At 43.0% G+C, this 18,853-nt stretch overlaps 1 protein-coding gene and 1 gene segment (V, D, J or C); one reads left to right on the top strand and one right to left on the bottom strand.

Annotated features, from left to right (window-relative positions):
- The window catches only part of LOC138223909 (uncharacterized), a 235,954-nt gene that overhangs the window by 67,740 nt on the left and 149,361 nt on the right, over positions 1–18,853 (bottom strand). The gene's annotated exons all lie outside the window — the stretch shown is intronic.
- Positions 4,319–11,100, top strand: LOC138223958 (immunoglobulin kappa variable 3-15-like). The segment is given in 3 exon segments: positions 4,319–4,393; positions 4,569–4,684; positions 10,777–11,100. Coding segments are annotated over 3 exon segments (513 nt in total).

Below are 18,853 nucleotides of genomic sequence, written 5' to 3'. Positions count from 1 at the left end.
CCACACAGTTAGCATCCAGGGAATTGAATCCAGGGCCCCAGCGCTGCCAGGCAGCAATACCAGAACTCAAGAAATCATTCCTACAAACTGTATTTATAATCACACTACTCACAGAATGACACGTGAGCTCAATACCAGGTTGTAGCGCTTTTTTGGGATTTTTTTATATTTCTTTAAAGTCTTAATCCTCCTCTGTTTACAGTTGAATACTTCAAAGATACATTGTAAGTGTAAGATTATATCTCTTGGTACTAATGAAACACCACTGGTCTGTTTTAAAGATAGTTGGATTCGGATAGTTTTATTTCTTAAACTTTAGAAGAAACTTAAGAAATTCTCCTGCAGTTTAATCAGCTCAGAAACACTGTGATGTCTGGGTCTGGCTGTTAGTACAATATACCAGTTGTCTCTCCTGTCCTCGCGGGGGCGCTGTGGAGTTGGCTAGTTCTGGTTGCTGTGGAAACGCAGTCAGACATCTTACCACTGTAGGCCACTTGTCACGATTGTAATCCCTCCCCCTTAAGGGCGCACCGGCTCTTTCACAATTTAGTTGATCTTGTGAACCTGCTCCCTGTTCCAGCCCTTCCCTACAAAAGCCAGACACTCACTCCATTCCTGGCTCTGCATTGGAACACGTAGCCCGGAGGCCCACCTACCACCAAGTTGCCCTACATCCGCGGCTTGAGGGTATAGGCCTCCTATCGGCATCCTGAACCAGCCAACTCCAGGACTTGGAGCGCCTGGTCCCGTTAATCCTTTTTATTTCCTGTCCTTGCACCGGATCCCGTTCCGGCTTTTTTGTTTTCATCTCCTCCTGGATTTCACGGCTTTTGGACATTTGGTCTTCTCCCCGGTTTTCTCCCTACGGACTTCCTCGGATTTGTTTGTTTGGACCACGGTTACAGTTCCACCTTAAACAGCCTCATTACACCCATAAGTCTTGTTTCTCTTTGCCCGGATTCCATGTCACAGTTATGGGACCCTCATACAAGTCAGATTTAACCCCCCGCTGCTCCTGCGCAAGAGAGAGGCCCTGCAGAGCGTCCACTACCACAGCTGGACTGAACTCTTTCTGGTCTTCAAGGAGCGGTTTTTGGAGAAGGAAGGGATCCGCTGGGGCAAGTCTGTCACGGATCGCCCGTGGCGCTTTATCTACTACGTGAGGAAACATTCGAGATGCGGGGTCGGGCTGGTCTGCTGTCTCACAGCTGGTCAGACAAATCCCTGTTCTTCCTGTGGAGGAGCGACAAGGCCTGCCAGGAGCTGGCGCTGAGCGACCCGGCCGCCATCCATTGCGAGGGCGTCTGCGCTCTGTATGAAGGCAGGCTTGTAAAGAAGTGGAGCCTGGATGAGTCCAGCCTGGGTGTCATTGTGCTCTTCATGCCATTCCAGCTGACGGAATATCACCAGGACATGCTCGTGGCTTTTCAGAGGCTCTGTTTCATGGAGGAACATACTGCCCTGCCCATGTGTTACGGTATGTCCCATTGTGTGTTCCATGTGTGTTTTGTTGCTATGTTCCACACTTCCTGACATTGATTGCTCTCCCTCCTCCATTGGTCCATGATTACACCATTGTTTCCGTATGATGTCATCAACAATCAGCTTCTCGGCCAATCAGAGTGCAGCTTATTTAGTATATAACTTGGAGGTTTTCTGAATGAATGGCCCTTTTGTTTGACCTAGGTCCCACTTGGCTCAGCTTTGGTTTCGTTTCGCCTCGTGTGTTTCTCTGTTTTCGTATAGCTTCAGCTTTTGTTGGTTTGTATTCGTCTCTTCGTACTTTCGTTTGTTTGGGTGTTTATCTTGTATTTAGCCATTACCTTGTCCAGACATATTGTATCAACCTCTGTGTTCTTTTATACCCTGTTATTTGTGTCTACTCTCGTTTGCATTCGTAGTTCAATTGTGTATTTGTGTGAACTTTTGTGTATAGGGTTAGTTTGGGTTGTCGGGTACATTCCCCACATGAGTTGATTTTTGTATTAGTCACATTAGTTTAATATGGGTTGTTTTGGGTAGTCAGTGAAGGTTAGCTAGGGTGTTTGAAGATGCCAAAGACCGAGTGTTTCGGGTTTTCTTTTGTAGTTAGGTCAACTTTCCCTCACTTTCTTAGCCAACTCCATTTTGTTTGTTATTTTCTTTCCTTTGGCACCGCTCTAGTTCCCTCTCCCTGTGTGTTATTGTGTCCTATTATGTACAGTACCAGTCACTTATTCACCTTAAAATAAATCACTTTTGCACCCACTTGTTGTCACGCTTCCTAAGTCACTTACCAGAACCCATCTGCATCCAAAAACTGTCCTAAATGTTACACCCTTTTACCCCTAGACACCTGGGGTTGTAACACCATGTGTGGAACGAGACGTGCAGGAAGTCCGCCGTGAGGGTGGTCCGGCACGTGAATGACAAAGCAGTTGATGAAGCCATTGCTCATGTAAATCCCCCACTCCAGCTGGAAAACTTGAACTATTATTATTGACAACTTGGTTCATACATCTTGCACATTTTGCACCTAAGAACTGGTGTGTCTTCCAATATGTTTACACAGTTGCACCTTACACCTCAGATTGTACTCTTGTACAGTATATGGTCTGAAATTGTTTATACTATAATGTGTATTGTTTTTGTACATTAGCACTGAAGTAAGAGACAAGATGTTATAAGGGTTAATAACTTAAGTCAGTTTTGCCTGAAAATTAGACTTCTAAGCAACAGGGGTTTATGGCAGGAAAGGGGGTTAACTGATAAGGATTCCAGATGCGATCAAGGAACCCACTGGGGGCATAATCTTAAACTGACCATTTGGCCAAATACCATGACCCCCTCTCCCCTCTTACCATAACATCGAATGACGTCTGAAGCAGCAAGCAAGGACTATATAACCTAAAAGTTTGTACCGGCACATCGAACAATACTTCGGTTTTGTTGTTTCTTGCGGGAAACAAGACTTCGGCTTTATTGTTCCTTGCATGCAATAAACTCATCTGTTTTTCTTCATCTCGGGATCATTAACCTTATTCCTTCTGTTACAGCAGCACTGTACTGCAAAATGTGAAATGCACTGTGTCATATATATAACTGTAATGTCTACATATTTCTGCACATCTGTACTGTAATATGAGCACATACTGTGATTGTGTTTCTGTGTCTCCCCATCTCTTGTATATTGTCCAGTGTAAATATTTCGGTAATGTTAATGCTCCTGTGTGATTTTGGTGTGAGCAGGTTCCAAATGTGCTAAGGCAAATTCCTGTACCTGATACGTACTGGCAAATAAAAACGATTCTGATCCTGGAGCCTTCTTCAGGTGTGACAATGTAGATATGTTCATGGAAATCTGCAAATATTATAGAGAGGGGCCGAAGACATTACTAGGCAATTGAATTCTCAAATGCTGTAGCAGTCATTTATAGAGATTGGAGGAGCTACGGTATGTCTCTTTTTTTTCTATTTTAATATGATTATATCTTGCCTGAAATCAGAGTGATAATTTATTTTAATGTCAGGACAATCGTAGAGCATGTTTATCTCCTAGAGCTGCTTCAAGGGGAACATCATGGAAAAAAAAATAAAACAGGAACTCAACTGGTGCTAAGATGATCATTAAATCTAAGGATTCAAGAGGGGCATAAACTTCATTTTGAAACACAATGGATAGGAATGACTTTTCAGGTTGCATTTTCAGGTGAAAAGACAAGTATGTATTCGTAGTGGAGAGGTTCCAATAAATGTATTTTAATTGAAAACCAAATCACTTTCATGCCACCAGAGGGCACAGTCCCTCAGGGTCTTTCCCTGAAGTCAGAGATGTCCTGTTAATATCTCGCTCTCCAGCCCCACACACAAAGAGCTGGAATTGAGAAGGGACTTAATCACCTGTGTCACTGAACATTAAGAAAAAAACTATGTCTTAAAATGGCAACTTACATTCTGAACTTCAATCCTTCAGCCCTGCTGTGTCTGAACACACAGAGCCAAGTGCTGCTTTAACCAGACTCTCCACACTCCACTCCATTCCAGCTGTGTTGAGTGGAATAAGGGCTGAGCTGTTTGTGTCTCATCCTCTCCTCCTTATAAAGCTGCTCTCTGTCCAGTCCTGCTGTCCTGGGAGCGTTCATGCTAAACTGCTCATCTTGCTCTGTCATGACACACAGCACCAAGCCTGTGTTTCCAGCACTGACTGGCTACAAGTGCTGCTGAAGCCAGGAAGGCAATTTGCATAGAAGATACACTTTGCATTGGCAGCACATGCTTCAGTGCTCTGGGAGTGTTTATAGCCCTGTGAGTTAAAGACTTCATGACTGAGAGCTGCCCTTCATGGCAACAGAACCTACAGCAACAATGACTTTCATCACCATCTTCATCTGGACTCTCCTCATCTTTGTTCAGGGTACAATTTAATACTTGGCTAGTTGTTGTCTTAAATATATTTTTAATTTGTGATGGAAGATGTGGCTGTTAGCGTATTATGTACAAGCTTTATAGAAATGTAAAAATAGCTAAAATAACTTAAAGCATTCTAGTTCTTGAATTCCTGCATTTCCTGTGTTTTGTCTTGTTTTCAGAATCCAGTGGACAGATTACTGTGACTCAGACTCCAGCAGTGAAATCTGTTCTCTCTGGACAGACAGTCACTGTGAGCTGTAAGACCAGTCCTGCAGTATATGGTAATAACCACCTAGCCTGGTACCAACAGATAGATGGAGAAGCTCCTAAACTCCTGATCTATTATGCATCTTCCCGTTATACTGGGATCCCAGACCGTTTCAGTGGCAGTGGATCTGGGACTGACTTCACTCTGACCATCACAGGAGTCCAGGCTGAAGATGCAGCAGATTATTACTGTCAGAGTTTCCACTATCCAAGCAGTACCTATGTGTTCACACAGTGTTACACAACCATACATAAACCTCCCTCAGCAGCACTGTACAGTGACTGCACTGCTGCAGCTGAGACCTACAGTACTGCAGGTGCACTTACATGTTTATTTTAGTACTAGAAGAGACCTTTTCACAAAGTTAAAGTATTCAAAGAACTGTGATTAATTTTTTTCTCATTTGAATCATTTTGACTGTGCGGCAGGAGAGAGAGATATTGATTACATCTGCCATCTCTGATATTCAAGGGGTTTTATTTTCCTGCACCTGTTGTGTTTGAAATAATAAAGATAGAAAAAAACATTGACACAGGAAGAGAAAGAAAAACATAAGTAACACATATATCCAGAACACAATATGATGCTTCACTACTTGCATTAATTGCAAAGGGTACAAGGCAGGATACACTCTGGATGTGAAGCCAGTCCATTGCGGGGCAGACAGACACAAACACACACACTCACAGTGGGGCCAATTTCCTCAGTAGCCAGAAACTCGGGCTGTGGGAGGAGACCAGTGCACCTAGACGAAACCTACGAAACACAGGGAGAACATGCAAACTCCACACAGTTAGCACCCAGGGAATTGAATCCAGGGCCCCAGCGCAACCAGGCAGCAATGCCATAACTCAAGAAATCATTCCTACAAACTGTAGTTTTAATCACACTGCTCACAGAATGACACGTGAGCTCAATACCAGACTGTAATGCTTTTTTGGGAAAAAAATGTTTTGAAAAACCTTAATTTTTATATTTCTATAAAGTCTTTATCCTCTTCCGTTTACAGTTGAATACTTCAAAGATACATTGTAAGAGTAAGATTATATCTCCTGGTACTAATGAAACACCACTAGTCTATTTTAGAGTTAGTTGGATTGGGATACTTTTTATTTCTTAAACTTTAGAAGAAACTAAAGAAATCTGCAGTTTTATCAGCTCAGGAACACTGTGGTGTCTGGGTCTGGTTGTTAGTACAATGTACCAGTTGTCCCTGCCGACCTCGCGGGGGCGCTGTGGAGCTGGCAGTTCTACCAGTCAGCTGGTTGCCATAGTAATGCAGTCAGACAGGAAGCAGGCTTCACCTGTGGATCACCACGTCCTCCCTGTCTCCTAGTGAAGCAGGCTGTTTAAGGTCTGAGTGAGTTCTGCTCTGGGTTCCAGTATAGAGCTTCATCTCTGAGCCACTGCCTTGTTCCTGGCTGTATCTGAGTTTCTCCTTGGACTATTGACCAAATTTGTCTCAATTTGATCTTTACACTTTCCTTGAGTTTAACTTTGCTATGTACCTGGACTGCTTCTCTAGACCTTGACATTCAGATATTTCCTTGTTCCTTTGCTGTGTCTCTCCAGCTCCGAGCTGTGATTGTTTCCTGACTTCAGTTCTGGACTGTGCTTTGCCTGTTTGCTGCTCCTGCCTGCTGCTCACCAGCTGACCTGTTCCAGCTCTAGGGTTCATGTGACCTACAGACCACTGTTACAGTTCCATCTTTAACAGCCTCATTGCACCCTTGGGTCTTGTTCTCTGTGCCTTGATTCCATGTCATAGTTATGGACCCTCATATAAATCAGATTTAACCCCCCTCTCTCCCTGCACAAGGAAGAGACCCTGCGGAGTGTCCACTACCACAGCTGGAGTGAACTCTTCCTGCTCTTCAAGGAGCGGTTCTGGGAGAAGGAAGGGATCCGAGGGGGCACATCCATCACGGATCGCCTGTCGATCTTTATCTACTACGTGAGCAAAGCACTCGAGAGCGGGGTCGGGTTGGTCTGGTGTCTCACACCTGGTCGCACGAATCCCTGTTCTTCCTGGGGAGGAACGACGAGTCCTGCCAGGAGCTGGCGCTGAGGGACCTGGCCGCCATCTACAACGAGGGCGTCTGCTCTCTGTAAGAAGGCAGGCTGGTGAAGTAGTGGAGCCTGGATGAGTTCAGCCTGGGTGCCTTTGTGCTCTTCACACCCTTCCAACTGATGGATTATCACCTGCTCATGCCCTTTCAGAGAGTCTGCTTAGTGGGGGAACACACCGCCCTGCTCCACGCAGGGATCTAGATGTCCAGGAAGTCTGCTGTGAGGGCGGCCCGGCATGTGAACAACAGAGCATCTGCCGAAGCTGTTCCATGTATTAAGATGGAGCTTTAAAAAAATCTGCAGGGCCTCTGGGCTCTTCTTTCCAAAGCACAGTGATCTCTATAGGCTGGAGGTCTCTACACCCAGGCAGAGTCCCTCCAGAGATCAGAGTCTCACTGAGAGTCATTCTCACATTTCCCTGGACGTGAAAATAAATCCAGAGCAGTGGCTCCCAGCCCTGGGGCTGCAGGAACACAGTCTGCTGGTTTTCATTCCAGCTGAGCTCTGCTCCTCCATTGCATTTTCATAACTTCATTGATATTCTTGCTTGTTTACACTTCAGTTGTGCAGCGTCAGCACACAGATCTTTACACGACCTGTTTTTAATTTGTCAGCTTTTTATTCTGATTGAACAGCTCCAACTAGTTGATTAATTGAAGATGAATAGTTAGGTGGGAGTGATGTGGTATCAGACATGCCCACAGTGGGAGTGACACGTTATGAACCACTTTGGAGACAGACAAGGTATCAGACACACCCAGAGAGGTTTTTCCTTCTACAGATCCAATTGGTTGCATTTCAGGCATCAGAGTGAAACTCCAAAACATGTACAGATCTGAAACCTATTACAAATTCGATGATCTCCAGTATGTATCATTTTTAATATGATTGTATTTAGTAAGAAACCAGGATGATACTCTATTTTCCTGCCAGGACCCACAAAGAGCCTGTTCTGTACTGGATTTGAGGTGCTTCAGGGGGATTGTAGTGTTTAGAAAAATAACCTCTTTAAAAGCAGGAAACACAACTGGTGCTACAAGGGAATGTTTGGCTCTCTGACGGTTTTCAGGTTTTGCACAAGGTCAGTGAGTTCTGGAGATGGAAAATTATATTGGTTTAGAAAAGTACTGTACATTCAGTGTACTGTTTCACAGTTTTCGCAATTTCTTTTCACAGAAAAGTAAAATCACTTTGGTGCAACCAGAGGGCAAACTCTCCCAGAGTCAATTCCTGAAGTCAGAGATGTTCTGTTCAATGTGCTGCTCTCCAGCCCAACATACTGTACAAAGTGCAGGAATTGAGGAGGGAGTTAATCATCAGTGTCACTGAACATTAAGAAGAAGTTAACTGATGTCTTATAATAGCAACTTACATTTTAAGCTTTAATCCTACAGTCCTGCTACAGTACAGTATGTCTGAACACACAGAGCCATATGCTGCTTTAACCAAACTCACCACACTCCACTCCATTCCAGCTATGTTGAGTGGAATAAGGGCTCAGCTGATTGTGTCTCATCCTCTGCTCCTTATAGGCATACCTTAAAGAACCCACTTAAAACATGCTGGTCACAGTTAACCATTTGGATACAGCCTCAAGGAAGATAGGTGGGATAAACTTGATTTGTCCCAGCTATAACCCTTAACTGAATAAAGGTTTGTCTGGATATTCAGAATGCTGACAAAAAGAGTCCAACTGCCTCAGTTTCATCAATCAAAAATTAACAATTGGTTTGCGAAATATACTGTAAGATTTCATGTGTTGTAGGAAGAATATCTCAGGCAGAATTCTTTACTTTAGTGACTCACTGTCTGGGTCTTACAGTATGTCTTGGAGAAAAGTTAAGTCCTGATCTGGACTGTTGCAGTCACGTGCTTGGTAAAGTCCAATTTGCCAAGTTAGTCAGAGATAGAAGTGTAGCCAGTGAGTTTACCAATGAAATGAGTTGGTGGCTATATTTTAAGGTACAAAATCACAGCTGAGGACTGATTAGGATGTTATCAGGTCCATCAGTGAATGATCATGCTGAGGTTGTCTGAATGTCTTGGGCAGAAGGGCAATAGCAAACTGAGGGGAGCCAGGCTGCACCAAATATCATAGGGTATTTCAGAATGAATAGTAATAATAGCATTGAACTAGCGGAGACTTTTTTTTTCTCCACAGGCAGTATGTGCACAGCTTCTTGTTCAGCTGCTGTTCTTCCTACTGCAGTTTCCATTCTTATTCACTGAGCAACCAGACAGCTCCTGCTCAGCAGCTCCATTGTCTGTCTTACCCCAGAGTGTCTCTGCTCTGCCACCTGCCCTTCCCCTCAACTATCAGCCTGCTTTCTGCACAGTATCAGCCGGTTTTCCACATCTCTCAGCTGGAGCTCCCTACACTTACCTTGCTGACACCCTGGGGAACTCCTCCACCTGCATTCCCACCTGACGGTTCATCCTGCTACCAATCTCCAGGATCTAGATTGTAATTAAACACATTGCATACCTACAGTCTCTATGGACTTGAGTAGAATCCATATTGCTTACAACCCATAAATCTGGGGTTCTTGATGCGATTCAATGGCAGTGGGTCTGGAACAGCCTTTACACTGACAATAACTGAGTCCAGGCTGAAAATGTAGATTATTACTGTGGGAAGATTGGATTCTACTCTATCCTGCAGAGATGCTGACTCATTAAAAAAGAGGCACATGTGTATAAAGATTCTGTAGGGAAACATATCATGCAGGAGTCGGTCAGGGGACAGGGGGGCGTGTCCAAGGTGAGCAGGTGTCCAGGGGAAGTGAGTCCGGGGCTAACAATCCAAGCATAAATCCAAAAGGGGAATCCAAAACGGGAGGCGAAGTCCAAGACCAGGGTATCCATCCCAAAGAAACTAAAAACCAGAACCGGGTCGGGACCGTCGGGACCGGCGGGACAGGGAATCAGGAACAGGAAACTAAAACCATAACGGAGCCAGACGCAGCAGGACCCCGGGCTCTCACGAAACTGGATTCAATAAGAAGCCCTGAGCAATCGCCTGCGTATGGCTTTAAAGGTAGAACTAAAGAGGGGCTGGAATAAGAAACAGGTGTGGGGAATGGGACGGAACGAGGAAGGGCTGGAGCGCCCTTAAGAGGAGGAGTAGCGATCGTGACAGATTCAGAATTAAGATTAAATGAGAGAAACAGAAGAAAGCATTTAAAAAAAAGATTGGGTATCAAGTGTGGTTAGGGTCAGATAGTGTGAATTGTGTAGATATCTCTACGGACTAGAGTAGAATCCATATTGCATGCAGCCCATCTGTCTGGGTTTCCTGATTGATTCACTGGTGGTGAGTCTGGAACAGCCTTTACACTGATAATCACTGGAGTCCAGGCTGTTCTCTCAGCTCAGGCCTTTTCTCTCTGTGAAAGTATTTGCATACAGGAAGGAACTTTGCATACCTGTGCCGCCTCAGTGCTCCAAACACTTTAAGACACTTTAAGACTTTAAGACTGAAGTGTGGATCAGTCACTGTTCAGCCCTTTCAGAGCCACTGACACACACAGGATAATGATGCCTCTGATTATACTACTGGGGACACTGGGGCTCTTTGCTCAAGGTGAGGATTAAAGAAAATACTTCTCTAATTTTATTATATTTATATTATTAACATTAATTTTACAACATTAACCTTTAAAAGTTAAAGTTTAAAGAACTGGATAAATTTAGAATAAATCTAAAATTTAAAGAACTTCAACAGAAGTGTAGCAAATTTATTTTCAGAGGCAAATATATTTACAAATCTGTAAAAAGTGTGCATTATAATTAATTATTGGCTAGGTGTTGACTTTAATATATTTTATGGTTTGTGGAGTATATAGCTGTTAGCATATTATGTAAACAAGCTTTACAGAAAAGAGTAAAATAGCTAAAAGAAATTAAATTCCCTGTGTTTTGTCTTGTTTACAGAATCCAGTGGACAGGTTACTGTGACTCAGACTCCATCAGTGACATCTATTCTCTCTGGACAGACAGTCACTGTGAGCTGTAAGACCAGTCCTGCAGTGTATGTTTCTAACTCTAAGCACTGCCTACACTGGTACCAACAGAAAGCTGGAGAAGCTCCTAAACTATTGATCTATTACGCATCTACCCGTCAGACAGGGATCCCAGAGCGTTTCAGTGGCAGTGGATCTGGGACTGACTTTACTCTGACAATCACAGGAGTCCAGGCTGAAGATGCAGCAGATTATTACTGTCAGAGTTTCCACTACATCAACAGTAAAGATCTGTTCACACAGTGTTACACAGCCATACAAAAACCTCCCTCAGCAGGACTGCACAGCGACTGCACTGTTGCAGCTGGGACCTACTGCAGGTGCACTTACAAGTTTATTACACTACTGTAAGAGATCATTTAACACAGTTACATTATTCAAGGAACTGTGATTATTCTATTTCTCATTTAAATCATTTTAAGAGTGAAGCTGTGGGGCAGACAGATACACAAACACTCACACACTCACACCAAGGTCCATATTCCCAGCAGCGGGGGCACTGTGGAGTTGGCTAGTTTTACCAGTCTGGCCGGTTACTGTGTAAACGCAGTCAGACAGGTAGCTGGGTTCATCTGTGAATAACCACGTCTTGCTGAACTTTAGTCTTTAAAAACAAAGTTTGTACACCGTTTGATTTCCTGGTTCTGGCCCAAGGTACAGGTGAGAGAACTTGGTTTGTCCCAGCTACAATTTATTTTTGAATATATTCGGACATCCAACATGTTAACAAAAGAAAGAGTCCAACAGTCTTAAACAGCAAACATAGACAGCAAAAATAAAAGTTGGTTCATGAACAAAAGATTTCTTCTGTTGCAAAAAGAATATCTTGGACAAAACACTGTACATCACAGCTGGTGATTGGCTGAGATGCTGTGAGGTTAAGTTCTGGTACCACCCTACAGATCTCACATTAGTGGATCTTCCTTTGGGTGATGAACAGTGGCCTTGGACCTTATGATCATGTCTAGATGACTCTCTGCTAGACATCCAGCCACCTTTGGCAAACATCCACCATGGAGAGTACCGGGTCATCACTATCCTGCGAAAGACAAACTCATCTCCCTCACTTCCCCACACACAAAGAGCACTGGATCACTCTGTGGCTGAGATCACAGCATGGAGCTAAAGACAGAGGCCTCTTCAGCTACATTCCTGTGCCCTTTCTGCTTGCTCAAGGCACACAAAGATGATTAGAAAAGTATTAGAATGCTTCTGGTACTCCTCTTTCAATGTAGAAAGAACATGATCATCCGAAAAGCTCACAGAAAATGGAATCAACAGGAGACAAATTAAACAGGTATTACGATATAAATTAAAAAATTAAAATAATCAGAATGTGCTGTCAGAAACATTGTATGAGGAGATTACAAAGTAAGATGGACCTTTTATTAAAAATAATAACTATGATTCAGATGCGAGACACTGGTATTTATAGAATATCTGGTGAGTGGAAGGGTATTCAGAAACTAGTATTTTGTAGCAAAAACAAAATCAAAAATAAAAAGTTAATAAAAGTTTGGTAGTTAGGGATATTCCAATAGAATCTGCTAATTAACATAGTCTGATAATAATCTGAAAACACATCATTGATATCATAATGATCAATTGGATTGCTCTGATTGAAAATGATTTAAAATGTATCTCTATTAGTACAATTAGCACAGCAGAAACTTCTTCACATAAAGAATCACACAGTGTGCCTAGATGCTCATCAATTACCACACAGTCAGAATGGATGTGTGCAGTCTGGCCCACACCTTGAATAGAGGGACAGACAGAACACTAAGGAGAAGGCACTAAAGGAAAAAAGACACAGCACCCCACAACACTTGCCAGTCATCAAATAGTAATAGTCTTATGAATCACCACACAACGGGCAGTCATATCCCTAAAGTCCTATTAAAACCCACCTGAAATGTGGTCCCTAAGCTTCTGGTCTGCATCTTAAACAAGAAACGGAACATCATGGAAGATTCCCAGCCACGATATTACATATTTCCAAAGTCCTTCAAAATAGATCACCTTTCCATGATAAGAACTTCAGAGAGTTCAGATGCAAACAAAAATCGTATGAATGCCCCAAATTATCTTGACACATGTTTGATGGTTCATGATAGCTAAAGCATATTTACATATATGTCAGAAAAATATGATTTAACTGCTTGAGACTGACATAACCTACAAGGTTGATAACAACACTTTATAGTTTATAGAAGGCTCCACGGCCGAAACGTTGTGTTCTCTTTCTTCTTTTTTTCAGCATGGAATAAACCTATTACTTGACACTTTATAGTTGACATATATATATATATTATGAGATATGATATAATTAGAATGAATGTATGTGATATATATTAACTCTGATGTTATTACATCTTATCTTGGTAATCCTGAGTGAATGATCAAACTTTCCTATCAGCAGATCATTTCACAAATATATTCTATTAAGATTGATAGTTTATTATGCATGTTTTGGTGTTGTATCAATAAGTTGTACACCATGTACAGTATGTTGTGCTGTAGCCGCTATTAAGCCCTGCAGTAAAAATGACAGGTTGAGCCCCAAGTGCAGGACTGCAGGGGTCTTTGGGAGATCAAAGAGATGAGATGGAGGTGAGACAGCGAGCAGGAAGCAGAGAGCGAGAGATGTGAGGGCTGACTGGGCTGGGAGCGAGTGAAGGCTGCAGTCTGCAGACTGGGACCTGTCTGTGGAAAAGGTGGGGAGACCAGCACAAGAGGACCTGTGTGGAAAGTAGACAGCAGGGTCACTGGGGAGAGCTCACTGGGAATAAACAGACAGAGGAATAGCAGGTTCTGTAGCAAGGCCAGCGGAGGACTGGGATCCCCAAGTGCTGGCAAGAGGACCTCCAGGGGAAGGTGAGTCTCTGCTGGACCAGTGCTTTCAGAATGTTAAGAGAAAAAGCTGTTGTTTTAAAGAGGCATATATGCACAGACTAAATGTGGTAGAGGTCTAACATCACAGTACTGATCTAGCAGTACATGCACTACATATTATATACACATAACAACAGACCCAACCCTTGCATCTGTTCTCCCAGATCAGGCCTTTTCTAACTGTCTGTGACAGGATTTGTGTACAGGAAGGAGCTTTGCATACCTGTGCCGCCTCACTGCTCCAAACACTTTAAGACTCACAGTGCGGATCAGTCACTGTTCAGCCCTTTCAGAGTCACTGACTCACACAGGACAATGATGCCACTGATTCTACTGCTGGGGACACTGGGGCTCTTTGCTCAAGGTGAGGATTAAAGAAAATACATCTCTAATTCAATTTTTTTATTTTGTTATCATTATTTTCACAATATTAACTTTTAAAAGTTAAAGTTTAAAGAACTGAATAAATTTAGAATGAATCTAAAATTTAAAGAGCTTCAATAGAAGAGTACCAAATGTGTTTTCTGAGGCAAATATATTTACACGGTTATATAAAGTATGTATTATAATGAATAACTGGACAGTTGTTGACTTAAATATACTTTTTTAATATCTGGAGTATAAAGCTGTTAGCATATTATATAAATAAGCTTTACAGAAAAGTGTAAAATAGCTAAAAGAAATTAAAATTGCTCCGTTTTGTCTTGTTTTCAGAATCCAGTGGACAGGTTACTGTTACTCAGACTCCAACAGTTAAGTCTGTTCTCTCTGGCCAGACAGTCACTGTGAGCTGTAAGACCAGTACTGCAGTGTATGATACCAAGTGTTTGATAAAAATTGCCTCCACTGGTACCAACAGAAAGCTGGAGAAGCTCCTAAACTCCTGATCTATTATGCAACTACCCGTCAGACTGGGATCCCAGAGCGTTTCAGTGGCAGTGGATCTGGGACTGACTTCACTCTGACAATCTCAGGAGTCCAGGCTGAAGATGCAGCAGATTATTACTGTCAGAGTTACCACAGTGGTTATGTGTTCACACAGTGTTCCACAGCCGTACAAAAACCTCCCTCAGCAGGACTGCACAGCAACTGCACTGCTGCAGCTGGGACCTACCGGAGGTGCACTTAAAAGTTTATTTTAATAATAATAATTGCTTACACTTATATAGCGCCTTTCTGGACACTCCACTCAAAGCACTTTACAGGTAATGGGGATCCCCTCCACCACCACCAATGTGCAGCATCTACCTAGATTATGCAACAGCAGCAATAGTGCGCCAGAACGCTCACCACACATCAGCTATTAGTGGGGAGGAGAGCAGGGTAATGAAGCCAATTCATAGAGGGGGATTATTAGGAGGCCATGATTGGTAAGGGCCAATGGGAAATTTGGCCAGGACACCAGGGTTACACCCCTACTGTTTTCGAGAAACACCCTAGGATTTTTAATGACCACAGAGAGTCAGGACCTCGGCTTTACATCTCATCTGCAGGACGGAGCCTGTTTACAGTATGTGTCCCGGTCACTATACTGGGGCATTAGGACCCACACAGACCGTAGAGTAAGTGCCCCCTGCTGGCCCCACTAACACCTCTTCCAGCAGCAACCTTAGTTTTTCCCAGGAGGTCTCTCATCCAGGTACTGACCAGGCTCACACCTGCTTAGTTTTAATGGGACTGCCAGTTGTGAGTTGCAGAGTGATATGGCTGCTGGCTAGTTTGCTACTGTAAAACACAGTCACAGTATTCAAGGAAATGTATTTATTCTATTTCTCATTTAAATCATTTTGACAGTGAGGCTATGGGGCAGACAGACACTCACACATTCACACCAAGGTCAATTTTCCCAGCAGCGGGGGCGCTGTGGAGTTGGCTAGTTCTACCAGTCAGGCCGTTTGCTGTGGAAACACAGTCAGACAGGAAGCTGGCTTCACCTACGGTTGTCCTGGCTATAGCTTATTTCTGAATATATTTGGACATTCAACATGTCGACCAAAAGAAAGTGTTAAACTGTCTTATTTCAAAATATACAGCAAAAATAACAATTGGTTAATGAACACAAGATTTCTTCTATTGCAGAAAGAATATCTTGGACAGAATTCTGTAGATCACAGCTGGTGATTGGCTGGGATGCTGTCAGCTTAGGTTCTGGTACCACCCTACAGATCTCCCACTGGTGGATCTTCCTTTGGGTGATGAACAGTGATCTTGGACCTTATGATCATGTCCAGATGGCTCTCTGCTTGACATCCAGCCACCAGCGGCAAACATCCATCATGGAGAGTACTGGGCCATCACTGTCCTGAGAAAGACATACCCATCTCCCTCACTTTCCCACACACAAAGAGCACCAGGTCACTCTGTGGCTGTGATCACAGCATGAGAGCCATATGGAGTTAAAGAAAGGGGACCCTTCAGCTACATTCTTGTGCCGTTTCTGCTTGCTCAAGGAACACAAAGATGATTAGAAAAGTATTAGAATGCTTCTGTTACTTCTCCTTCAGTGTAGAAAGAACATGATCGTTCGAAAAGCTCACGTGCAACAAAATGGAATCATTGGGGACTAATTAAACAGGTATTAAGATATAAATAGGAAAATAAAAATAATTGGACTGTGCTGGCAGAAACATTGTACTAGGAAATTGCAATTAAGATGGACTTCTTATTAAAAATTATTTCTATGACTTTAGATGCGAGTCACTTGTATTTACAGTATAGAATATCTGGTGAGTGGAAATGAATTTCTGAAACTAGTATTTTGTAGCAAAAACAAAATACAGAAATAAAAAGTTAATAAAAGTTTGGTAGTAGGGGATATTCCAATAGAATCTGCTAATTAACAGAGTATGATAATAATTTGAAAACACATCATTGATATAATATTGAACAATTGGATTGCTCTGATTGAAAATGATTAAAAAATTATCTTTATTACTGCAATTAGTACAGCAGAAGCATCTTCACATATAGAATCATACAGCGTGTCTAGATGCCTAGATGCTCATTAATTACCATACAGTCAGAATGGATGTGTGCAGCCTGGCCCACACCTGGAATAGAGGGACAGACAGAACATTAAAGAGAAGGAACTAAAGGAAAAAAGGCACAGCACTCCACAACACTTGCCAGTCATCAAACAGTAATAGTCCTATGAATCAACACAGTTGGCAGTTGTAGTGTGCTCTCATGAGGCACCAGTTCTGTGGGGTTTGGGCATTTACGGAGACAATTATTAATTGTAGCCGTAAATCACAAAATGATTCTTTTAATGGTCTTAGAATCCAACCATGCGATATAACTCAAACACACACACACACACAGGTACTAATACACGAGGATACATTTATTAATACATAGAATATGCATATAAACCTAACAGATCTTATCGTGAGGGTTATCAGAATACAAAAGATATATATTCATTCAGTTACGAAGAGTTATACATACTGTATCAAGAGGACATACCTTCGGTATATCATTCATTTAGACCGTTTCGTAATTGAACTTGGTTACAACTTCTACATTAGATACTCAAAACAACTACATAACTCATAGGAATTAAATTGATATCAACTGGTTGGGATAACAATTGAATTCTCGAGCTGTAATGCAGTGAAGTTGAATACTCATCCAATCTCTGGGGGCTCTCTGGCTCCGTGCCAGGCTGTGCTGTGCGGCTTGCGACGGTGTGTTGCTAATGCTCACTGTCCGGCTAGTTAGTGTTGGCTTTAACTAGCAAAGTTTGTGCACAGGAGAAAAGATGACTGTGGGTCCCAGCAGGTCAGGAAGAGGACCGGTTCGTTCCTGATGAAGCGCTAGTTCTGAATAGTGATTCAGCTGTCCACAGTTCCGACCTGTTCACGAGGCTTGCTGCTGATGCTAACCTCGGGTGGATCCTCTGGTTACTCTCTGGCAACCTCCGCTCTCGACTCTTAGAACAAAGGAAAGTTCTGGCACTCGGACACCCTGGCCGTTCCGTGGTGGTCCGGGCTGAGTCTCAGGATGGTCAGGAGGCGCACTGCGAGAATGTCCTGCCCTTGGGAGCCTCTCTGCTCCTGGGCCGTCCTGGCCTGGAATTGTCTCGCACCCCTGGAATTCTCCTTAGAATTCTCTTTACAATAGTTTCCTCAGGCTCTCTGTGTTGCCTGTTTTATCTGGAGGAACTTCAGCTTATTCATTGGCTGAAAGTTTTATGGGCATCAGAGACCCACGTGGGTTACTCGGCCCTACCAGTCCCTGATTGGTTGATCAAGGTAAGATATGAGTCACTTACTCCTGACACTTAGGAATGCATTCCAGATGTCCATCTGGCACTCCCTAGACAGATAGGCGCCAATGGATGACCATTGATCATGATAGCCAGGCTTAGCTAAGTGCATCCCCATTAGGGGGCTGTCCCTTATCAAAAGAAAACATCTTTAAATCAGCCTGCATGAATAGCTTCTCTGTGGCTGCACCACAGAGATGAAGAGAGAGATGGGGCCTCATTTGGGAAAGCACAGCAACACTTAATTCTGTCTTATTAATAAGCATTGCCGCTACACAGTCATATCCCTAAAGTCCTATTGAAAGCCACCTGAAATGTTGTCCCCAAACTTCTGGTCTGCATCATAAAAAACAAGAACATCCTGGAAGATTCTTAACCACAATATTACATCAAGTCCTTCAAAATAGATACCCTTTTCATGATAAGAACTTTGGGAAATTCAGACACACAAAAAAAATATTATGTTTATATAATGTGATGTTTATAGAGGTGGAGCAGTGGTAGTGTGGCTAAGGATCTCCGTCCGTGGCTGGAAGGTTGCTGGCTCAAATCCCACAGCTGGCAGAGAAATCCTACTCTGTTGGGCCCCTGAGCAAGACCCTTAACCACAACTCCTCCAAAGGTGCTGTATAAATGGCTAACCCTGCACTCTGACCCCAGCCTTCTTTCTCCCTGCCTGTGTGTCTCATGGAGAGCAAGCTGGGGTATGCAAAAAGACAATTTCCTAATGTAAGAAATTGTATACTGTATGGCCAATAAAGTGATCTTGTCTTATTGTATGCTACAGATGCAGCCATTCAAAACGAGCTGGGTACGCTGCGGTACAACGCGGTGCGCGTGTCACATCAAAACACGTCGTTTCGCATCATACATTTTACCGCATGAAAATTAGATTATGTTAATAGTATCCGGAATCACCCTGTAAAACCGCCAGATGGAGCT

Source organism: Lepisosteus oculatus, chromosome 18, assembly GCF_040954835.1.
Source record: "Lepisosteus oculatus isolate fLepOcu1 chromosome 18, fLepOcu1.hap2, whole genome shotgun sequence".
NCBI classification, from domain to species: domain Eukaryota; kingdom Metazoa; phylum Chordata; class Actinopteri; order Semionotiformes; family Lepisosteidae; genus Lepisosteus; species Lepisosteus oculatus.
The sequence above is the reverse complement of the archived record's forward strand: the minus strand, read 5'-3'. Positions and strand labels throughout refer to the sequence as shown.